This window comes from Gorilla gorilla, chromosome 13 (assembly GCF_029281585.2).
Source record: "Gorilla gorilla gorilla isolate KB3781 chromosome 13, NHGRI_mGorGor1-v2.1_pri, whole genome shotgun sequence".
Taxonomy (NCBI): Eukaryota; Metazoa; Chordata; class Mammalia; order Primates; family Hominidae; genus Gorilla; species Gorilla gorilla.
The window spans coordinates 65,082,328-65,107,884 of record NC_073237.2 but is presented as its reverse complement, the minus strand read 5'-3'; the positions used below and the strand labels follow the sequence as shown (position 1 = coordinate 65,107,884).

Sequence of the window (25,557 nt, the reverse complement as noted above, 5' to 3'; positions counted from 1 at the left end):
TAATTAGAAAGATGCAACTTTTTATCTTGGTAGATGCAGTTCTGGGCTAGGATACAAAGTTGGTGAGTAGAAGAAAGGCTGGGGCCAGGCGTGGTGGCTCACGCCTGTAATACCAGCACTTTGGGAGGCTGAGGCAGGTGGATGACGAGGTCAGGAGATCGAGACCATCCTGGCTAACATGGTGAAACCCTGTCTCTACAAAAAATACAAAAAATTGGCCAGGCGTGGTGGCACGTGCCTGTAGTCCCGGCTACTCGGGAGGCTGAGGCAGAAGAATTGCTTGAACCTGGGAGGTGGAGGTTGCAGTGAGTCAAGATCACACCATTGCACTCCAGCCTGGGTGACAGAGCGAGACTCTGCTCAAAAAAAAAAAAAAAAGAAAGGCTGGATTCCAGTCTCCATTCCTTCTCCTCGGCCAGGTAGGAGAGCTTGAGCAGTGCACAGCCTGCACAACTGCATATGGTGACCCTAGATCATCTGCCCCTGTTCTCTGCCTTTTCCCTTAGAGAATGGAAGCATTATTTGCCTTATTCCCCATACCAGAAACTAGGGCATCATCCTTGATTCCTCACATTTCCTCATCTTTCCTAACCAGACTGTTGATGCTGCCTGCCCGCTTCTGCCAACACCCTAAGTTCAAAGGTTTCATCATTTCATGCCTGGATTGTTATGGCAAGCTTCTGGTCTTAATTGTCCACTCTCATCCCCTCTAGTACATTCACCAGGAAACTAGGCATCTTTCTGAAATGCAAATCTCTTCATGTTTTTCTGGGCTTTCACATCTTTTGCAGAAAGACAAACACTGCATGTTCTCACTTATTTGTGAGATCTAAAAATCAATGGTTCTTAACAGAGCTTTCAAGGCCATGAATGACCCAGCTTCCTCCCCAGCCTTCTCTCTCATGACTTCCTCCTTCAACTTTAGCTCTAGCCACAGAGACTAACTTCTCATGTTCTTAAAAGTGCTGCATACTCTCAACAGCCAGGCTTTTGTGTTTTCCTGTGCCTGCGACAACCTCCCTTCTACTTTCACCTGCCTACCACTCATAGCTGTATTTAAAAAATAACTATTGAGCATCTGCTATGTCCCAGGCACTCATAAAGTTTATAACCCAGTAGGAGGAAACAGACAGTAAACAAGTAAATACATTACACATCAGAAAGTGGTAAGTGCAGTGGAGAAAAAAATGGATCATGGAAAAAGCAGCAGAGAATACCAGCAAAGAGTGAGGAATGAGTTGCAGCAAATTCTAAATAGGGTGGTCACTGAAGGCCTCCTTGCAAAGGTGACATTGGAGCAGAGGTTGAGACCAGGCAGCAAGCCACATGGCTATCTGGGGAACGGGCACTTCAGGCAGAGGGAAGAGAAAATGCAAAGGCCTGAGATGTGGTGGGCTCAAGGCACAGCAGAGGCCAGTGGCTGTAGCAGAGAGGGCAAGGAGGAGCCCTGAAAGGGATGGAGCCAGAGAGGTCAGGGGGACAGACCACATCCAGTGCTACAGGCCACTGGAAGGACTTTGTTGTTTTCTCTAAGGGGGCCGAAAAGCCATTGGAGGGTCTGGAGCAGAGGACCACTCTGTTGGGTTAGGAAACCACCGTAGAAGGACAAGGGGAAGATGTAGGGAGCATAATTCATAGACTGTTGCCACAGCTTCAGCTTTCAGTGCCTGCTGAGACAGCACTTGCTCTGGAAAACTCTTCCTGGTTCCGCGGATAAAAGATCAATTGCTTCCTGGCCCTGGATGTTCTCATCACAGAAGTCACCACAAAATCCTGCAATTGCCTGTTTCCTTTTCCTCGAGTTGCAGAGACTGTAAAATTCTGTGCAGCAGAAACCGTGACTATCTTACACTGTGATACAGTTCCAGGACCTGTGCCTTGGAACATGGGAGGTGCCTACATACATGGTTGGTACTCAAGAAATTTCCGTCAGATGGCTGAACTCCACCAACAGTTGTATGGCTGTAAATGTCACCAAAAAATGCTAAAACCAGCAAAGAAGACTGTTTCTGGTTTTATTAAGCTCAGTGTTTATTAATTAATAAGCCACATAATTGACTAGAGAAACACTGGGTGGCAGAGAAAAAGATAAGGAGGCCATGCAGGTGTGAGATAGACCCAGCCTGGCAGAAGCAGGGGCTTAAAGAACCACATCATCTTTAAATTTTTCTTTTTTTTTTCAGACGGAGTCTCGCTCTGACACCCAGGCTGGAGTGCAGTGGTACAATCTCGGCTCACTGCAAGCTCCGCCTCCCGGGTTCACACCATTCTCCTGCCTCAGCCTCCCGAGTAGCTGGGATACAGGCACCCACTAAATGCCCAGCTAATTTTTTGTATTTTTAGTAGAGATGGGGTTTCAACACATTAGCTAGAATGGTCTCGATCTCCTGACCTCATGATCCGCCCGCCTCGGCCTCCCAAAGTGCTGGGATTACAGGTGTGAGCCACCGCACCTGGCCAAATTTTTCTATTTTTAAATTTTTGATAGACAAATAATGATTTGTTTAATTTTAGTTTTTTAATTTCAATAGCTTTAGGGGTATAAGTGGTTTCTGGTTACATGGATTAATTGTATAGTGGTGGAGCCTGGGATTTTAATGCACCCATCACCTGAGTAGTGGACATTGTACCCAATAGGCAGTTTGTCATTCCCCATCCCCTGCCCACCCTCCCTCTTCTAAGTCTTCAATGTCCATTATACCACTCTGCATGCCTTTGCATACCCATAGCTTACCTCCCACTTAGAAGTGAGAACATGCAGTATTTGTTTTTCTATGAGATATAATAATTGTATATATGTATTGGATACATGATGTTTTGATTATGAATACATCGTAGAATGATCAAATCAGGATGGCTAACATATCCATCACCATACACACTTCTTTGTGGTGAGAATATTTAAAATCCACTTTTTAAATTAATTTAGAAAGATATACATTAACTGTGTTCACCTCGCTGTACAATGGATCACCAGAGCTGATTTGTTCCATCTAGCAGACTTCATATCCATTCGCCAACATTTTCCCTGTTCTCTATCCACCCACTACCACCTCAGCCTCTAGTAATCATCATTCTCCTCTACTTCAATGAGTTCGGTTTTTCTAGATTCCACAAGTAAGTGAGATCCTGTGATATTTATCTTTCTGTGCCTGGCTCCTTTCAGTTAGCACATTGTCCTCTATGATCATCCATGCTCTTCTAAATGACAGAATTTTGTTGTTTTTAAAGGCTGAATAGTATTCCATTGTGTATATACATCACATTAAAAAAATCCATTTGTCCTTTGATGGGCATTTATGTTGCTTCCATCTTTCCCATTGTGAATAGTGCTGCAGTGAACATGGGAGTGCAGACATCTCTTTGCAATACTGATTTCCGTTGCTTTGTATAGATACCCAGTGGTGGGGTTGTTGGATCATATGGTAGCTCTATTTTTAGCTATTTGAGGAACCTCCCTACTGTTTTCCAAAATGGCTGTATGAATTTACATTCCCACCAACAGTATACAAGAGTTCCCTTTGCTCCACATCCTCACCAAACACTTGTTATCTTTTATCTTTTTTGATAACAGCCATTCTAACAGGTATGAGGTGATATTTCATTGTGGTTTTCTCTCATGATTAAGAATGTTGACCATTTTTTAATGTATCTATTGGCCATCTGTATGTCTTTTTTTTTTTTTTTTTTTTAAAGACAAGGTCTTGCTCTGTCACCCAGGCTAAAGTGCAGTGGCCTGATCACAGCTTATTGTAGCCTTGACCTCCCCAGGCTCTGGTGATCCTCTCACCTCAGCCTCCTGAGTAGCTGGGACCACAGGCACGTGCCACCATGCCCGAATAATTTTTTTGTGTTTTTGTAGAGATGGGTTTTTGCCATGTTGCCCAGGCTGGTCTCAAACTTCTGGGCTAAAGCAATCCACCTGCTACAGCCTCCCAAAGTGCTGGGACTACAGGGGTGAGCCACCATGCTTGGCCTGTGTATCTTTTTTTTTTTTTTTTTTTTTGAGGAATGTATAGTTAGGTCCTTTGCTCATTTTTAAATAGGGTTATTAGTTTTCTTGTTATTGAGTAGTTTGAGTTCCTTATTTATTTTGGATATCAACCCCTTACCTGATGCATTATTTGCAAATATTTTTACCCAATCTGTAGATTGTCTCTTCACTCTGTTGTTTCCTTTGCAGTGCAGAAGCTTTTTAGTTTGATGTAACCCTTTTGATCTATTTTTACTTTTTTGCCTGTGCTTTTGGGGTTGCATTCAGGAAATCACTGCCCAAATCAATACTGTACAATTTTCCCCTATGTGTTCTTCTAGTAGTTTTACAGTTTCTGGCCTTCCATTTAAGACTCAAATCCTTTTTGAGATGATTCTTGTTTATGATGTGAGGTAAGGGTCCAATTTCATTCTTCTGAATATGGATGGCCAGTTTTCCCAACACCATTTCTTAAAGAGACTATTCTTTCCCCATTGTGTGTGGTTGCCACTTCTGTCAAGTCTATTGACTATAGGGTGTGTGTGTGTGTGTGTGTGTGTGTGTGTGTGTGTGTTTATTTCTGGGCTCTCTATCCTATTCCATTGGTCAATGTGTCTGTTTTTATACTAGTACCATGCTGTTTTGATACTACAGCTTTGTAATATAAACAGCCATATCTTGAGGATGTAGGCATCTGAAAAAACATCAAGGCTAAAAATCTCAGAACAATTTTTGTTCTGAGCTTGTGAATATTTAAGTCCCTATCATAGAAAAACCTGAAAGGAGGGAGACAAAGAAAAAGGGAGAGGAGGGAGAGAGAAATTAGCAGAAACATGATTAAAAGGTAGCTTCTAGATACATCTTTTACATTATTTTGCTTTGAAAATACTGAGGATAAAGGAAACAAAATTATCCCAGAAAAGAAAGAAGCAAGTGTCTGCTGGCTTCCTAAGTCATTGGCAACTTTGATCGTCCACTTCCCCTTCTTTCTGTTAGCCTTGCTTCTTGACAATCTCTTGCTAAACAGCATTAGAGCCTAAGCCTACAGATGAGTTGAGGATAAGTTAGGAAAACAAAAATAGCTATCAGACTGCAGACAGGACACCATAAAAACCAAGAGGAATCAGAGAGCACTTGCCCAGCCATGTGTGCAGACAAAGTGTCCTTGTGGAAGAGCGATTTGTGAAAAGGGCATGAGATTTGTACCAGTTGCTAGTTACATGATTCCGAGTAAGGAATTTAGCATCTTGGAGTTTTAGAAGTCTCATTTCTAAAATAAAGGTAATAATATCTACTGGAAAGTCACTGGAAGTTTTTAAAGTGAATGCTTTTGAAAACCCTGGCAAAGAGTGACCACGTATTGCTGTTGTTAATTTTATGACATGATCACACACAGGTGAGAGAAGCACACAGCCTACAATATACTCATTCCACAGGCAGGTAAAGAAAAGCTGACACCACCCTAGGATACACTGAGGTTCTCAGCCTACTGCCCATGACTTCAGGGTGATCCAAAGAGACACTAAAACATTCTGAGTGAAGCAAGAAAATGTTGGGTTTCTCATTTACTCACAAATTTGGGACCCTGGAATATAAAGGTGTGGACTCCAATGTGGTGGAGATAATTTTATGTGCCATTTCTTCCCCCGATAGTATGAAATATTCACTCTGCTCTCTTTCTTATTGGCGCAGGTGAGCCTGAAAAGACTCATATAAGTTCTACTGGATTTTTGAATATCCAGGCACACGATGGAGAAGGAAAGAACCCATGGCTGGTTGCCCAAGCAGAGATGGGAATGCTCTGGGGCCCTTTGGCTTTGCCTTGGGAGGTGTTTGTCTAGGAATAAGGAAGAAGGAAAGTTTGCACTGCTGTATGTACAGAAGCCCCTTCACCATACTGTCTCACAATCCAAATTATGCATGTTTCAACATGAAACTTGTAATCAGCATGCACAGGGTGAATTTTAATGGGACGGAGGGCATAAACAGAGTAATTCAGGCAGGAATCCAGATGCAACAGCAAAAAACTAAGTAGAAATACACACGTATTGCAGGTATTCAATATCACACCTAAGTATGGAGTTACCAATGGCTAGAGATTGTTCCCACACCTCCAACTTAACTCTCTGTATCTTACAAGTATGGGTTTGAGTAGCCCCAGTTTGACAGCCACCACAATGCACTTTGTGATTGGCACTGTATCCTTTGTTTCTTCACAGGGTTTTTCAAGCAATGTCTTATTTCCTATTTCTGTGCTTTCCTTTAGCTAAACTCTTCCACAATGTGTTTTGTTAAAGGTGTTTGACTTCTTTCAGCTGTATTCTTCAGAATGGACAATCACAGGTCAATGGGCTAGGAAGAGGCTAGTTTGAGTACATATTTGGTAAGAGGTCTGTGATTCTCAACAAATATGGAAAGCATGAGGCCAGCTGGTGAAGGGTCTTCAAGCTCTTGGGGAAGGATGGGGAGACCACTGTTTGGTCTAGGCTCTGCCCCCATCAATGTGTGTAACCTTGGGCATCTCCCTTTGCTGATCCCAGCTTCAGATTCCTCATCTGTAAAATGAAGGATTGAGCTAAAAAGTCGCTGAAGATTATTATACCTGACACTCAAGCATTCTGTGTCATGCAAACGACCCTTTCCTCATCTATCACACTCCAGATCATTAGGTGCGGTCCCAGATAGAGCGGTTTGGAGGTGAGCTTCCAGAGACTCCAAAGTTTGTTGGGAAGCTGCCTCAGTCCTGTGCTGCAGGTGTGCCCAGTGCAGGCACAGGTGGGTGGCAGCAGCTGCTGGGGACCAGGTAGTCATGTTTAGCTAAGGCCACTGCCTTTGTTCTGTTTCTTGCAAGCCCCAGAGATGTGTCTAGTCACTGAACCATGTGTGTGGTGAATGAGGGAGGTGGACAAATGGAATCAAACAAAAGCACACTTACATACCTGGCTCTATCTTTCCCTCTATTTTGTGTGTGTGTGTGTGTGTATGCGTGTGTGTGTGTGTGTGTGTGTGTGTATGTGTGTGTGTTTCAGATGCAGTCTTGCTCTGCCGCCCAGGCTGGAGTGCAGTGGTACAATCTTAACTCACTGCAACCTTTGCCTCTGGGGTTCAAGTGATTCTCCTGTCTCAGCCTACCAAGTAGCTGGGACTACAGGCTCATGCCACCATGCCCAGCTAACGTTTTTGTATTTTTGGTAGAGACAGGATTTTGCCATGTCGGCCAGGCTGGTCTTGAACTCCTGACCTCAGGTGATCCACCCACCTTGGCCTCCCTAAGTGCTGGGATTACAGGCGTGAGCCACCACACTTGGCCTCTCTCTACCTTTTAAGTTATATTTATGTACATAAAAGTGAAAAGAATTGTGAAATTAACACTCATGTATCTATCTACCAGCGTCAACTCATGGACAACTCATTCATGATCAATCAATGATCAACTCATGGCCAATCTTGTTTCTTCTAGACCTCCAACCACTCTGCTGCCTTACTTCCCTCAGATTTTTCTTTTGGGGGGGGCATTCAATTTAACAGTTATAGTGAGATGTAAGTCAGATAGCATTCAATTCACCCGTTTAGAGTACACAATCCTTCCGATTAATTTTTGAATTGATAAATAAAATTGTATATTTTTATGGTATACAACATGATGTTTTGATACACGTATACATTGTGGAATGGCTCAATTAAGCTAATTAACACATTATTTACCTCACATATTCATCACTTTATTTGTGGTGGGAACTTTTTCTTTTTTAAAAAAGTGATATATAATAGTTATACATATTTTAGAGGTACATGTGATATTTTGATACCTATACACAATGTGTAATGATCAAATAAGAGTAATTGGGATATCCATCACCTCAAGCATTTATCTTTAAAATCTACTCTCTTAGCAATTTTCAAGTATATATTATTATTACCTATAGTCACCATGTAGAATAGATCTCCTGTATTTATTCCTCCTCTCTAATTCAAATTTTGTTTTTTATTTATTTTTATTTTTATTTTTTTGAGATGGAGTCTTGCTCTGTCACCCAGGCTGGAGTACAGAGGTCCGAACTTGGCTCACTGCAACCTCCGCCTTCCAGGTTCAAGTGATTCTCCTGCCTCAGCCTCCCAAGTAGCTGGGATTACAGGCATGTGCCACCACGCCCGGCTAATTTTTGTATTTTTAGTAGAGACGGGGTTTCACCATGTTGGCTAGGCTGGTCTCAAACTCCTGACCTCCAGTGATCTTCCCACCTCGGCCTCCTTAGGTGTTGGGATTATAGGCATGAGCCACCGTGCCTGGCTGTCTAATTCAAATTTTGTATGCTTTGACCAACTCCTCAGATACTATTGAAGTACATCCCAGATATCAAACCATTTCATCCATAGATATTTCAGTATATCTTCTAAAAGACAAGGATTCTCCTTTTAAAATAGAACCATGATATTATTATCCCACAAAAAAGTTATTTCTCAACACCATCAAATATCTTGTCAATCTTTATACTTCCTTAGTTTCCTATAATTTAGAAGCTTGTTTATTTGAGTTGCCTGGACCTATCTCTTAATAAGGTTAATAATGTTCCTGATAAAAACTCTCCCCTCCAGCCATATTGGTCCACTAAATGTCCTTCTGAAAACTGAACACATCCACATCTCTGATTCTACAGTGCCCCTTCCAACCCTTCACCCCCTGAGCATCCATCTCTTTTCTACCTTTTAAAATCCCTTGTAATTTGTAAGGCATGGTTAAAACCACATCATGCTCATAAGAAGACCTCCTAATCATCACCCCAAAAAAGAGAAAGACCTCTACCTCAACCCTAGAGTATTTCATGTTTTGCTTCAGTTTTTACATTTATTGCCTGGTAGAGTTGACTGGCTTTCTACATAGACAAATTAGTATTCCAGTTTGATTTTAAGTTCTTTGTGTGTCATGACTTGCAGTTTTTTGAATTTCCCTACAACTATTAGCAAAGTATTTTAGATATAATTGGTGTTCAAAGTGTCCACTGATTGATTAATTTACCTTTTGCTAGGTACAGGGACAAAGACTTTTCTTGTGAGAAGTGATGAGTTAGATTCTTATGCTCCTTTGTAAATACTCTAACCACATTATGAAAATAATGTTTCCAGCTTAAAGACTCATTAGGAAACTTGGGGAGGCTGTGTGGGAAGTTGTTCAGAAAAGGATCTTCCCCAAAGAAAGCAAATTTGTGAGGTCCAAATGAATGAAAGAATGGACTTCCAGCCTTTGGGGCAATGGATATGGGAGGGCTAAAGACAGGCATCCATCTGGTCATATTGACTGGATCAACAGTGTGAAACGCAAGTCTAAGGCATCTCTTCAGCTGGTGAGAAGTTCAAGGAAATTCAGAAAGAGAATCCATTAAATTTGAGTGTGTGGCAGAAGATGAGAGATCTTGTTTTCCATAATATAATATCAAAACCCCATTGGGTTTCTCAAATATATTTCCTGAATGACGGCAACCCTCAGTAATTACAGAATGGCTAGAAACCAAAGGGTGTTCTCTAACACACACACACACACACACACACACACACACAGAACAAATGCGTGTGCTTGTGTACTTGCATTGGTAGTGATGGGTAGAGGCACCTGAGGCTTCAATGAAAGGGGAGTGGTGAGAGAAAGAGAGCAATATATACATTTAAGGGCAGCAGTATGCTAGGGACTTTCAACCTTGCGCTCACCATTCTTTGGAGACTTATTGATGTGCCTTGAGGAAGCAGTATTGCTTCATTAGGCAGAAGTCATATGATTTTCTTAGGGACCAAATAAAGAAGAAGATCATTCACAGATTTTCTTTTTTCTTTTACAAGAAGATTCAGAGGAGACATCCGAGAGTCTTCATCAGCACAGAGTAGAATCAGCTTTTAATTATTTACATCTTATCCAAATTATAAGATGCATATTAAGCACTCTTTGTTACACGTGTTGCTATACTTCCTCTGAAAAGCATTATCCCAGGATCTGGCTCAAGTCTTATTAAGATCATTCAGAATGGGATGAACAATAAATATTTGATGGCATTCTTCCTACAGTCTTTTGAAACCAATTCTGAGGAGCCCCCAGGGTGTTAACAGTGATCAAATTATGAAACAAACCATTTTTTCACTTGTAACAGAAAGTTCCTGGCTTCTTGAACAGGAATGAGGTAAAACTCTGAGGTCACATCAGACTACCTCTTACAAAAAGGCTGTTGTGTCTGCACCTTTTGTGTGCCAGAAGGCAGATGAAGAGCACAGACAAATCTGAGGATAAAATATGCCCTTGTACCAACTAAAAATATGTTTAAAAAGTCTGCCTGAGGAGATCTTGAGAACAAAACTATCCAGATTCTTTACAATGTTTACTCAAATTTGTAGGTCAAGGTGAAATGATTGTGGGCCAAGGTAGTTGAGAGGAATGGTACAAATAAGGCAATTAACATAGAAAGGCTTTCAAATAGAATCTAATCAGCAAAATTCACAGGAGTATTTAGAACTAATTATAACATATCTGTTAGAATAATTATCTGAAGTCACAACTGATATTATAGTTATTTAAATATCAATTACCATCACAGATTTTGCAGTTATCAGTAAAAGCTACACAGTCACATCAAATTTCTTGAAGCTAAATTTATAATCATTATAAAACTTGGAACTTTTACTATGCCCCAGAGCTTTATAAAATGAGAGACACAAGCCACTTGTTGCTGTTGCTATGAGACAAATGTTTACATCACACATTTCTATAGAAGGAAGAAAAAAGACAGGTTCTTACCAAGTAATCATCAGGCTTGATACCAAAAAGTTCTCTGAAATATCGGAATGCTAATGGAGCGTATGTCTTAAATCTAAAGTCTGGGTAGTGATGTGCTGGGGTCAGATTGCTCCCTTCGCTGAAGTCAAAATATTAAAAAGAGAGAGAAAGAAAGAACACATTAGGAAGGACAATTTTGACCGCAAATTGTAGCTCTATTAGTCCTGGGCCAATGTTATCTCTAGAAAAATCATCCCCTGAGAGCGGGTTTCTCAAAGTTCATGTCATAAAGGCCAATGATAACCAGGCAGAATAAGACGTTAGTTAGTGAGGTCACTCCGTGCAGGCTTTCCCTGTCAATCAGTGTCACATGCCTGAAAATTCATTTATCCCTTCATTTGTGCCTTCTTCCTGGGAAGATCACTCCATTATCACCAGTGTAATCACATTGTAATGCTTTGGGTAAAAGATCTAGGCCTTAGAGTGTGAAGCAATTTCAAAAATGCATTTTTTTAACCACGAATTTTGGATATTTGACAAACATTGTTAACCAGGGATAAGTGAAATAATTCTTAAAACATCCTACCAACAGAGAGAATCATCACACGGAATAGGACCCCAATCTGAACTCTTTTATTTACATTTTCCAAAAAAGGAGACCTTACATATTTAAAAAATTTAAAACCTGATTTCCATTCCTCAATATAACATTATCTTCCTTTTTCTGGGTTCATTTTGAAAAATTATACACAATATTTATGATATATAAAATGTACAAAGAATAAACCAGTGAATATCAATGAATCCAAAATGCTGCTTAAGACATAAAACATTATCCATACAGTTGAAGCCCCTTCTGTACTTTTTACTGGTCAGATCTATAGAGGGATCCACTGGCCTAAATGTTGATGTTTATCAATCTCATCCTTTTTATTCTTTGACTCCATACAATATTACCTAATACATGAGCTCAGTCAAACCACCTAAGCCACTCATTCTTAAATTTTTCAGTGTTTTTGTTCTTAAAATTTTCAGAAAAATTAGAACAATGCAATAGAATTTTATGTAAAGGTTCAAAATCCCTTTGATCTACATTCTAGGTGGGACATTGAGAGCCTATGCAAGTTTATCATGGTCTGCTTTTTATGGATACCACACAAAAAGGACTGGGCAAATGACAAAGGCTTTCAGCACAGAATAAACACTTTGGATCTACTATAGTTTAAGTCGTTGAGATCAATCAGATTCTTGCATCAATGCCTGGCACACAGCAGACACTCAATAAGTATTTGTTGAGTGAAGGAATGAGTCTTCAACATAATGTTAACAGAGAAGATTTGATTATTACATGGAATTTACATTAGAAAATCAATATGTAAGGCAGAAATTCAGCATAGTCACAGGTCACCCTTGAAAACTATTTAGGAAGTATCTATTCAATATAATCAATGCAACTAGTTTTTCCTCCTGCACGATTACAGATGACTGTTTTTTTGTTGTTGTTGTTGTTTTGCTGAGTACCAGAGGATGCAGCTGGCTTGTGTTGTTAGGGGTCAGCACCATATAATAAATGGTTATCTTGAAAGGCTAGGATTACACTCAGGCAGCAACAGGGCTACACACTAGGAGAGTGACACAGGGACTAAGACTGCCTGAGAGAAGAGCAGTCACATCGTAAGGAATGACCTCCAAATCATCCACTCATTCAAATGGTTATTGTTTCTCTAAGCAAGCATAGTTGAATATTCAGTATGCATGATGCCCCAGTGCTGTATCCAAACATTTTCTCTTTCTATATTTTGGGATTTAGGAGGGGATTAAATCCCATGGGACTGTCAAAAGGAATGATTCTGGAACTTATATGGCATGTAATAATTTATTAATATAAATGTAGATTATATAGAAATAAAGGGTAAAAGCAAAGAGGCTCAAAGAGACCTATAACATCCTTCCTCACTTTTGCAAGCGAGTAAAAAGAACCACAAGGCCTTAGGTTCTGAAGCAGGCTGCTTTCAGTGGGCTAAGAGTGTTGCCAATTTCTTCTCTCTTTTTCACCTTCTATCTCATACAAAGTAACTCATTCTACTGGAGCAGATTTCCTTCAACATTCAAAGAGGTAAGATAAAACACCCATGTTCCACCTAAATGGAGTTTCTCATTTTGTTGCAGTTTTGGGACCAAGATTTTATCAGAGAGGATGCTGCATTTACTATTATTATTTTCATTTTGGGTTAGTTCTGAGCTCCTTGGATTATTCATCTTTCCCTGAAGTTTCCATTAATTATAATAATTTTCCTTGGGTTCACATCTCTCTGACTACTGTGATTTATTCAGTTATGGTATAAAACGATAGTGTTAGGTTTCCCTGGAGGTGAGACAGACACACAGACACACGTACACCCATACACACAAAAATGCTCATGTACACACAGCAGAGCAGCTTCAGGTAGAGAAGGGGAACATTTATTTCCTTAGGCATACAGAAATAATAATAGGTATTTGGTCATTTAAAAAAACCACTAAATCATTCCATGAAAAAGAATTAAATCTAGCTATCTTTGGGCCATATTAAGATATGGAGAAGTATGGGCCAACTGTGAGGCAGGCTTACCTACATGGGATAATCAAGAAATTATATTTGTATAAACAGAGAAAATGAAAAGGAGTGGGCATAATACTTAATGGAGGCATCATACAGAATGGATGTTGCTTCATGGCGTAATTAACATACAGGAAATAACAATTAATTGCTGAGGTTACACAATCTTGAACCTCTGTATTTGCGTGAATGGAAAGGAAAATTCTCAAATAGTGCCTTCTGTAAATTAGGTTCATAGTACATCAAAACTTTTTGTTTGTTTTCTCTCCTAGTAGGTTTTATTTTATGGCTTCTGTTTTCCTTTGGTTAATATTAAGACTGGGCTGTACTCTCTTAAGTCCTACTGGATACACTGTGTGGTAGTTAAGATGACGGATTTTACAGTCCAGGGAGACCTGGGTTCAAGTTGTCTCTGTTATTTAAAAGCTGAGTTTCACAAGGCCCAGTACAGAACCTCTACGAATTAAGTGGCTTAGTAAATGAAAAGGTGAAAGGTAAAGTACTTTGAATGCAGGGAGCCCTTAACACATTTGGATGATTGAGACTATATAGGAAACAGCCCTGAGCTAAACACTTCACATGAGGAATGTATTGAAAAAGTAGTTAAAAAAAAAATAAGAAAAATAAATGCCAAAATGGGAAAATATTTACAACTCATATCACAGACAATGGGCTAATCTCCTAATATAAAGAGCTCCAATGAACTGCATAGAAGTCCAAAAAGTCCAGCCTGGGTAACATGGTGAAACCCTGTCTCTATGAAAAATACAAAAATTTGCTAGGCATGGTGGTGCACATCTGTAGTCCCGGCTGTTTGGTGGGCTGAGGCAGAAGGATCGCCTGAGCCCAGGAAGTTGAAGCTGCAGTGAGCCGAGGTCGCGCCACTGCACTCCAGCCTGGGCAACAGAGCAAGACCCTGTCTCAGACAAAAAAAAAAAAAAAAAAAGATCAAAAAGTTAACTTAAAAAAATAGCTGACGATATGATCAGGCACTTCACAGAAATGAAAAGATATGACTCAAACATAAGATGCTTAACCTCATTCATAAAATAAATGTCACCGAGAGACCATTTTACCTGGAAGATTGGTGAAAATCCACGACTGTGATGTAGCTTGAGGGGAAATGGTATTCTGAAATATTGTTAGTGGGAATGTAAACTGAGATTTTTTTTCCCCATGAAGGACATTTTCACAACTTCTATCAAAATTACAAACATGTAACTCCTTGATCCAGCAAATGCATGCCTATGTTATCCTATGGATAAACTAGCATTTGTCCAAAACAATATATGTGAACATGGTTACTCATTATGGTAACCTGGATGGCCTTCAGGAGAGAACTTGTCTAATTAATTATGATTCAGCTACACAATGGAATTCTATGTGGTATTAAGAAAAGAATAAGGGTGCTTATTATGTACTGACTTGGCAAGATCTCTAAGATAAATTGTTAAGTGGATGAAACATGATGCAGAATGCTGTGTAGGGAATGTCACCACTTGCATAAAAAAGAAAACAAATATTCTTTTGGCATGCATATACATAAAAAATCCTTGAAGGAAAAAACAGCCACAAGTAACAGTGATAACTGGAGCTGGACACTGGAAAAAAGGCACAGGGACAAAAGGAACTCTTCACAGTATTCCTTTTAAGAATGGGACAAGCCTTGCTATGTATTATCATTCACAAAATTAAATACATTTTAAAAGTTAGAGGTTAAAAGCCATAAACTGATTCCTCTTCCCCCAACTGAGCCCTCCGTGCTCAGCACCACAGCAGAAGGTTTGTTTACCTCTGCATATTTAAGCTGTTCCAATGAATAACAAATACCAGCTTGACATGAATGAAGCTCTAGTGAAGGAAATGCAAATTAATGAGATCGCTGGCCCCTGCTGGGCCCGGATATTTGTCAGGGGAGCACGAGTGCAGAGAACAAAACAGCAAGTCCAGTGAAGGTCAGCCAGCAGGCAACAACCTTGGTTCTCTGAGGCCCCACGCTGGCACATTTACTGTGTGTAGATGTGGATGCCAGCCCACAGACGTTCAGCACAGAATCTCCACAGCACAGGTACCAAGTGCTTAGCAACTTCCAGCATGGCAGAACTGCCAACATTCAAACACAATGACTGCAATCAATGTTTGCCTCCTGAAGTCCACAGGCTTTCCTTGCCTGAGACTGGGGTTACCTGTTGAGTAACTGTGCTCAGCATCCAGACTTAGCAAAAATGAAGTCAGAAAAAGAGTAGACCTCCTCACAGTTTAAGATTTACCTTATATTTCTTCAATGAACTTATGTAGGGTGTGAAAAAAAAAAAACCACCCAACAACTGACTTTCTTGTCTTGGCGTAAGTTGAAGCTTTGGAAATCTCAGCTATGGGGTTTTGAGCAGTGGTTCTAGATGCTTGGATCCCATGGGCCAGTAAAATTTCGACAACAAAAGTTTGGAATCCAACCTTGGATTTCCAACTTTATTTTGCCAAGTAAGAACCTAAACAATTAAGCAAGCACACGTTACAATCCCTATCACATCAGGGCATTTTTAGCTCCAAAAAAGGAGAAAGAAATTTCAAATAAAGAACCGAAGTTTCTCTGTCCTCTTCCCCACTTATTCACTAAGAAGCAGTTAAAGTTCAATCACAGACCAGCTCTGGCATTCTGATATTCACCTCTTCTGAGGCAAGTTCATTTTTAAGGCCAAAGCTACTGCTTGTCTTAGTCTAAAAATACATATATCTTAATGGCAACGTATGTTCAGAATTACACAATGTTGAAGCTTGAGGAAGCATTAGCCACCATCTGGAATTCCCCATTTAGCAGATAAATCATAGTCCAGGGAGGGAAAATAATGGCCCAAACTGATCAGGAACAAACAAGATTGGGAGATTAGACTCACATCAGAACAGTAGAAAAGTCACAAGCAGATAGGAATGGCTTAACTTAGACTTGACGTTCCTCTGTTATTCCTCCTTTTCAGGATTCTGTTACAAGTTTCAGGGGTTTCTCCCTGCCCAAATAACCCAATTACTTCCACATGAGGCCCTCACACCACAGGGGCTGGTGGGTAGAATTTCACTTACAGAAGCTTTGGTCAGCTGGTGTTCTCCTCTCTAGGTACTAATAACAACACAGCTTTGTTTATGGGGTTTTAGAGCCTGATGACCAAGTGCTAGTTTTGGTGGCACTGGACTGAGAGATGTGGTGGTAAGCAATGGGGTAAAACTAATTTAGCATCTCAAAGACAACAAAAGGGGACCAGTTTTGGAGCTGAGACTCAGAGCTTTCTTGTCTCTAGAGCAGCATTTTCCATTTAGTGAGCTTTGTTTATTTCAAATTGTAACCAAACCATCAGTAGTGGCTCTGGGGACTTTTGACAAAACTAGTACTTACGCAACTCCTGGGTGATAGTGGTCAGTGTCGCTAAAGGATGCTAAATGCCCTCACTTTTGTTCAACAAACATGACCTTACCCTCTGTATAACAGGATAAATGAAGGGTGCTTTGTCTTGATGTGCAGACATTAGGAAAGCTTAAGTGGCACTACAGTTGGGTGAATGCCACTACAATCCAGTAACAAACTACTGATGGTACCTGGTCTTCAAGTTGGACCTTCATACACAGCAGTCTGTAAAAGCGGCCTTAAGGTATTATTAATTGCCTCTGCCAATTCAGCCAAGGTGGAGATCCCTTGGTTTCCACATACAATTCTTTATGTAACTAAAGAGAGAGACAGAAATTGGTCCTCTTTTTTGCCAAATTAGGTAGTGCTCATGAATGGAAAAATAAAACAAAGCAAAACAAAAGACACACTCCTTGCTGGTGCCAACCTCCTGTTGCTGAGCAGTTCTGTGATGGGTACACATGAACTGCATTGTATAAGACGAGGCTGCACCATCTTCAGAGACCAACCAGCTGACAGCCAATCTTTAAAAGTCAGCATCTGAAGACAGCTTAAATTCCCCAACCAAACAGTGCATTCCGGGATGTCATTTACTGGGAACATGTGACATCATCGGTTATATAAACATTAAACCATCCAAGAAGTTATTACCATACTGGAAAACCATGCTTGAAGATAACTTCAAATAACTTCAAATAAAGTAGAATATTGTATAATATCCAGTGCATGCAATAAATCCTTTATTTTGAGCTAAAGGAAGAGGTATATGGCTTTTATTAATAGGAAATAAGTTTCTCCCCATCCTTACCAATTACACGTTGAACAAAGATGTAAAGAGTTTTGATTTGAAGGAGCATCATATTATGGCTTGCCCAGCAGCAGTCACTTCTCATTTTCTCCCAAGAAGACTAAGCTGGCAGCTTTGTCTTCTACCCACATGTACATAAAAACTGGTGCAGAATGTTTGTATAGATCAGGAGTTGGCAATCTTTTTCTTTTTTATTTATTTTTATTTTTATTAAATATAAAGAGATGAGGTATCACTATATTGCCCAGGCTGCTTTCAAACTCCTGAGCTCAAGTGATCCTCCCACCTCGGCCTCCCAAAGTGCTGGGATTACAGGCGTGAGTCACTGCAGCCAGCCTTGGCAATCTTTTTCTATAAAGGGCCAGATAGTATTTCGAGCTCTGTGGGCCATACAGTCTCTGTAGCAATTACTCAACTCTGCTGCCATTGTAGATAGCAGCCGCAGACAATTTGTAAATGAATGGATGTGGCTTTATTCCAATTAAACCTTATTTACAAAAACGGGCAGTAAGCGGGGCCTGTCCCATGGGCTGTTGTATGCTGACCCACATGGTATAAGACAGTGGTCCCCAACCTTTTTGGCACCAGGGACCAGTTTTGTGGAAGACAATTTTTTCACAGACAGTGGAAATGGGGGGGTGGTTTTGGGATGAAACTGTTCCATCTCAGATCATCGGGCATTACATTCTCATAAGGAGCAAACAACCTAGATCCCTTGTATGCACAGTTCACAACAGGGTTTGTGCTCCTATGAGAATCTAATGCTGCCAGTGATCTGACAGGAGGCGGAGCTCGCCCTTGTAATACTTGCTTGCCCTCTGCTCACCTGCTGTGCTGCTGGTTTCCTAACAAGCCATGGACTGGTACCTGTCCGCAGCCCAGGGATTGGGAATCCCTGGTATAAGATGGACTCTTGGATAAGTTTATGTCACTATGCCTTGAAATGCAGGCAGTTGACTAGTTTGTCAAACCTGTAACATTGAGTGATGATATGAGGCAATATTTTATATGAATCTTTGACATATATGTTTGCTTATCATTTAGGATAATGTTTTACCCTTGCCGTAGTTTCTTGGAATTCTTTTCCAAAAGATGGGTATTCCCTGGCTGTCCAAATAAATCCTGAAGTGCATGTGGGTCAAACCCAAGGGCAGTCTGTTTTCTGTAATGATCTTTACATCAGGGTAAACTCCTGTTTTACAAGTGAAGAGATTGAAATATAGGGGCTTTAAAAATTCCTGAGCTGTGTAATTATTCTTGAATATGGAAAGATATTTAAACTTTTACCACCAGCTTTTAAACCATTTTTGCCACTTCCAGGTAAGGTAGTGATAGTGTCTCCTGGAGAACAGATTAGGGCTGGCTCTTAGGGGAACAAAGAAGCAGACTGAGGTCTATAATTCTAAGATAAAAGCTGGACACTTGTTCTGATTCAATAAAGCAGAAATACCACTCCCATGCTTTATTGCCACAATGTAGAGAAAAACAAAACTTTGGGGCCAGCTAACCCTGAGTTAAAATCTTGGCTTTACCATTTACTGGCTGGATAGCCTTGGGCTAAGTGACTTAATGTCTTAGGGTCAAATTATTTCATATACCAAATAGTGTTCTTATAAAGATGAAAGATAATAAAAATTAATATATGTTATATAAGTCAATTTACTATATGAATAAAACTATGCTTGATTCACAATTAGTTTTTAAAAATTTTGCCTCCCTTTGCCACCTTAGGTCCTTGTTTACATGGTACAATCTTTATAAACCATCCTCCTTCTTCTTTATCCTATCAATGCATGAAACCTATCTACAACCTTGAGCTTCTGATCCCAACACAGAATTTGGGGTCAAAATATTAAGATATGATCATGATTTTCTTACTTATCTACTTTGAGATTTTGGAACACATTTTGGAAGATCATGGAGCCAAACAGTTAAAAGAGATTTTTATATCCTCTTTCAAATCTTAAAAAGGCCCAGGGCTTTTTCCATCTCCAAAATGACATAATTCATAGGACAAATTATGTACTTGATATTTAAAAATAACTTTGAGCAGCTTCAAAATATATAAATAAGAAAAAAACACAATGCATTTGGTTGCTAGGGGAAACGGATTCTGCAACTTCAGAAAGCAGTAAATTAAAACATCTCAAGGTACCTCAAGTAATTAGTTCTATGACCCAGATAGACTCGTTGAGTGGAGCCATCAGAGACTGCAGAATGTTTTGGATGCTTACAACCAGGGCCTGTCCTGCCCACCTACCCCTTTCCTCATCCTGATATGGGCTTGGAAATACTTAGAGAGAAAGCATTATTTGACTGATTTATTGAAGTTTAATTGACATACAAGAAAGTATACCATTTGTTACTTTTTCACATGTGTATATACACCTGTGAAACCATCACCACAATCACGATACTAAATTTATCCATCACTTTATAGGGGTTTTTTGACTGCTACAGCAACTAGGAGATATTACTGGCAGGGCCTGGGGACCACAGATCTCCTGAAAGGTACTGTCTTGCACAGAGTTGTCTTATCCAACAAAGCCAATAGCACCTCCATTGAGAAACACTGGGCCAAATCCCTTTGCTAAATCCACTAAGACACTGAGTCCAGATGATGAAACTGAGGCAAGACTAACATAAGTTTCTTCTGTTTACTGTAAATCCATCTGGTGTGCCTGTGTTACTTAAACAAACAAGATAGCATCTGCTGAAAGAAATTCTTGGTCTGAATCAAATGTTGAGGCCGGCACCTGCCAGGGTGGCGTGGGAGCCGGAGTCCAGGGGTGTAGAGCCAAGCCAGGACAATAATTCTTTTTCATTTAAAAATAACAAGAAAAAAAATGCATCAAATGTTAAATATTGTATTGCCATTTTTTTTTTGAAGGGAAGATATAGACTTTTATTTTCATGGGGTGTTTTTAGTAAGGTTGCTTGAATGAATAGAAAGCATTTCATGTATACTATAAGTAGTATGGATTGTTACACGAACCTGAAGAGACGGTCCAGTCATCCTACGTGGCAGCAGAGCCATGCTAGGACCCAGGCTATTTTTCACTCTGGTCAATTTGATTTTTTGGTTTTGACCCCAGCAATATTGCCTCACAAATCCATTTTTTTAATTCAAGTACCCACCAAAATCCTACCATCTGCACCTTTTTCCCTGGACTGGACTCTTGCCTGTCTTTCAGAGTAGATTCACACCTTCTGGTCCATGAATCTCCAGCCTTTGTCTTCAGTCACACAGAACATTCCCTCACAAACTCTACTATCTTTCCAGTCACCAGCCCCCACCTTCCTCTTCCTACAAATCGTCACTAAAAGGTAAGGCAGACAGCATGTCATTTTTTGGTCTAGTACCTGATTATTTTAGACAGCCCAGAGAAAGGGTTGATTTGTAACTGTAATTGTATGCACAGTTCTCTATCGGACCATTTAAATCTAACTTAATCCAACTAAATGTGCCTACATGCAAACATCAATATCTATTTAGCCTTTCTATTTCATGCATCTATTTTAAATAGTTTTATTCTATTTTATATTTATTATGTAGTATTTTTATTACTCCATTGCATATGTGTGTATATATATTATATATGAGTGTATATGTATACACACACACACACACGTGTATCACTTAATACTTTTTAAAGTTTTTCTTATAGACTTTTACTCATTTTACACAATATTATAATAAAGAAAATGAGGGAGGTAATTTTTTTCTTTTTTTTTTTTTTGAGACAGAGTACCACCCTGTCGCCCAGACTGGAGTGCAGTGGCAGGACCTCAGCCCACTGCAACCTCTGCCTCCCGGGCTCCAGAGATTCTCCTGCCTCAGCCTCCTCCTGAGTTGCTGGGATTACAGGTGTGCACATTTATAGGCTGCAAATACTCTAAAATGCTATATTTTAAATGTGACAACGGATGCCTCTAAATAAGGGAAAGTCAGCTAGCTACTCCTCTGCCAGTGACACACCTGCTGCTGCTACCTTGGATGACAGTGAAGGCCAAAGACGCAAAGTGCTAATAGATGTCATTTTGACATTTAAGATACTTTTTAAAAATGATTTGAGTTTTATTAGTTGTAAGAGTCGTGTAAAAACTCCAAGAACAAAATTTGTTATCTACCAGAAAGATTCTCTCTCTCAAGTGGAAAGTCGTGGGCGTGGCCAGTGGTTCTCAAACCTTTCTGTGCTGAGAATCACCCCGAGGGCTTGTTAAAAGATTCCTGGTTCCCACCCACAGACTTTCTAAGTCAGTTGGTCTGGGTGGAGCCCGAGAATCTGCATGTCTAGCAAGTTCCAGGCGTGCCCGTGTTTAGGATTTGGGGACCTCATGCCTGAGCCATGCTTTCCCCAAGTGCCTGTCGATGGTTGGCTGTGTTGATTGGACACTGGAAGTAGAAGAGATCAGTCAGTGAGGACAGGGGGAGCACATGGAACGTCTTTATACCCCCACCTTCAGCTGTAATGCTCTCAGCACCCTGAGCTCACTGTCTCCACACTCCCACAACAGTCCTCCATTTCTCCTGTTCTTTGTAGCCAAAGAACAACAAAGTTGAAATGTCTGGGTAGAGACCTTTGGAGACCATGAGAGCTCAAACAAACATCCTGCAAACACACTTACAAGCATTATGAACCTAAAAAAATCATACCAAAAGATGAAGATAAACTCATGACCCCCTGGCTTTTAAGAGAAAAACATGTAGTTAATACATATTTTTTTTTTTTTTGGAATGGTAGACTGTTAAAAACGAATACAGAGAACATTTCCAACTATAGAAAGAAGAGTAGGATCATGAGCAAGGATTATATCTTGGGCCTTGGGGTTGTCCATTTTCTGCCTGGAATCTGGTTCTCATGGCTGCTAGAGGACCCTAGACAAGCAGACTTCAAAAGGCCAGTAGACCAACTTTATTCTGCAGCTAAGAGCATTTAAAGCAAAATGAGGTAGCTGACTTTTAAAAATTTATGGGCTCTGCTCCTTGGTGACTATGTGGGGGTTACTGCATGTCCACAAACAGGTTTTATTTTTAGGCAGTTGACACCTGGACACAGAGATAAATGTGTAAAGACAATTATTCTAAAGATACATAATAGATTTTTAATAAGGTGATGAGGACACTAGTGGTAAACAAAGTGTCACTTTAGCTATGTTTACCCAAGCCCGGTAATAACATGACTTATTTTTAAGAGAAATGTTAAAATCAATTCTCACAGCTCCAAAGACAAGTCTCCAAATTGAATATCTTTATTTTTATTTTCTGGATCATTTGAAAAATCCTGTCACTTGTGGTGATACTTATTTAATGATTACTTCTTCTCTTCCTAAATGAAGGTAGTAATAGAATTTTTAATGAATTAGTTTTATTGTGGTAAAATATACTCAACATAAAATTTACTACGTTAGCCACTTTTAAGTGTACAGTTCTGTGGCATTAATACATTCATACTACCATCATCCACTTCCAGATGTATTTGTTTTTAAATAATTGATTCCCTCACCCTAAAATGATGAAAGCTAGAGACAACATGTACGGGTAACTTTGGTATTTTTGCAAACAGCAGGATTATCTATGTTTTCTCGAGGAAAGTTAAGTTAAAGTCATCATAAAAGAGAAGAGATAAGACTAAACTCAGATTTGAGGCCCAATTATGGGCCTACCAGCCCATGCTTTTAAATTAGGGGGAGCAAAAACCTAGCACCAGTTGCTGCTTCATGGAAGCCTTCTTTCTATAAACCCTTGGCGGACATTACTCTGTGATTACTGCACTCTTTCCCACTGAACCTCAAAATCTTTCTCCATATGGTCTTCCAGGCATTCATCACAACTAATTAGAATTAGTCCATAGATGAAACCTATTTACCATCTCCACATAAAAATTGCGAGACATCCTGATGAAACAGGAAGTAAACATCATTTGGACTGCCTTTGGCCCTGCCAAAGGCCCAATATTCACATCTGTACATATAAACATGTACATAGTAGAAAAGCCCTTCAATATGGGGTTGTCACAAAGAAGGTTCCTTAGCATGGAAATCATCACAAATAAAAATGTTCTTACCTGGGTAGGAACACACTTTCCACCACATAAAAGTCTTGCATAAGAACATCTCGTTCTGGCTTGGAAGTGAGATTACCCACTGTGTATCCTATTCCCAGCTGAATAGCACCTTTAATAGCAGATGATGCAGTCTGCAAAGAAAACAAGGGTCTCAACATTAGTCTTAACAGTCAGGGCCTTGTTCAATGGTACAGGCAACAAAACATGAGTGAGGTTCAATTCTCTTTCTTGCTCCAAAACAATGATGAGGCTGAGGTTTGGCAAGATGATAAGTTGCTTCTTTTGATGCAGAATCTATTCCAAACATTAAAGCTCTTTCTTTTCATATGTTTTTTGTGATAATGTTTCTTATAATTTAATTTGGAAATTGCTTACTAGTCTCACCATAGATCCATAATAATTTCTCACATTGATCTGTGCTAAAACACACAGCATGGGGACACCAATATTTCCCATTTACTACTTTTCTAATATCATTCAATAATTAAGCTGATGTAATGTTAACTTGGAGAATAACTACTGTATATGTGTGTGTGTGTGTGTGTGTGTGTGTATGTGTGTGTGTATGAGTATACACATATATAGTTTTAACCAACATAATAGGAGAAATAACAGAATAACTCAATTTAGGAAAATTAGAATGTATTTTTTTATGGTGAAGTGTGTCATACTTTTTATGCCTTGCACTGCCTAATGTAGTGCTACATACATGGTAGGAATTAAATACTTAAATCAGTGGTTCTTCACCAGGAACATCTGACGATATCTGAAGACATTTTTTGGTAACCACAACTGGAGGTGGTGGCATTACGTCCAGTGGGTAGAGGCCAGGGATGCTGCACAGGACAGCTCCCACCACAAAGAATCATCCAGACCAAAATGTCAATAATGCTCAGGTTAAGAAACCCTGACAGGAACGGATGTAATAAAGATCATTTACTTTATAGAAAAGATACTTTCTTTCTGATTTAATATTTTTACTTAGCAAATCTAAGACCCATCCCCACCTCCCCACATGCTTTATATCTTTTTATTTCTTCAAGCTTTTAACACCAGAGAACACCTGTCTATTCTGGAAAAAATTTCTTCTCTTGATTTCTATGATAGAATATGGTCCTGGAGCCACTTCTATATATATATATATATATATATATATATATATATATATATTTTTTTTTTTTTTTTTTTTTTTTTTTGAGACAGCATCTTACTCTGTCGCCCAGGCTGGAGTGCAGTCGTGCAATCTTGGCTCACTGCAATCTCTGCCTCCCGGGTTCAAGCAATTCTCATGCCTCAGCCGCCTGAGTAGCTGGGACTACAGGCATGCACCACCACATCTGGCTAATATTTGTATTTTTAGTAGAGATGGGATTTCGCCATGTTGGCCAGGCTGGTCTCAAACTCTTGGCCTCATGTGATCTGCCCACCTCAGCCCCAAAGTGCTGTGATTACAGGTGTGAGCCACCATGCCCGGCCCACTTCCAGCTTTTCTTATAGTCTCTCCTGTCACTTCTTCTCTGACCTCTCATATTGTATTTGCTATAATTGCAGTGTCCCCTGAATTCGGTCCTTGATCCTCAGGTCTCCTTATTTGCCCTGGTAATCAATCCATTCTTAATGACTTAAACACTGTTTCTATTCAGATGGCTCGCAGATTCTTTTCAATCAATTGGGATGCTGTTCTGTCAACACGAATGCAGTGTATACAGAGCCAAATTAATATCTTACAACCTCTCCACACGACTTCTGAGATTGGCTTCATTTCCCAAGGCAGTGTCATCTTCAGTTATCCAAACTTGACCTCCAAACAGACTACATCTAGAGCAGGGCTAGGTCTCTAGTTCATCTACAGACTACTTTCTCATAGGGGCATCATTTCATCACTTTGCTTATTCCACAATAAAGGTTATGTCACCTTTAGTGTGAGGATGACTATCTACATCCTTGACACTTAA

The 25,557-nt window shown here is 39.8% G+C and overlaps 1 protein-coding gene across 14 annotated transcripts in view; it reads right to left on the bottom strand.

The window, feature by feature from the left end:
* PIP5K1B (phosphatidylinositol-4-phosphate 5-kinase type 1 beta) overlaps nucleotides 1-25,557 on the bottom strand; it is a 303,947-nt gene that overhangs the window by 121,704 nt on the left and 156,686 nt on the right. For all 14 annotated transcript variants that reach the window (XM_055350749.2, XM_019034010.4, XM_019034011.4 and 11 more), the window contains 2 exons: nucleotides 23,603-23,733; nucleotides 10,752-10,869 (listed from right to left, as the gene is read on the bottom strand). In XM_055350749.2, coding sequence (XP_055206724.2) covers nucleotides 10,752-10,869; nucleotides 23,603-23,733 — 249 coding nt within the window. The remainder of the gene's footprint in view (nucleotides 1-10,751; nucleotides 10,870-23,602; nucleotides 23,734-25,557) is intronic.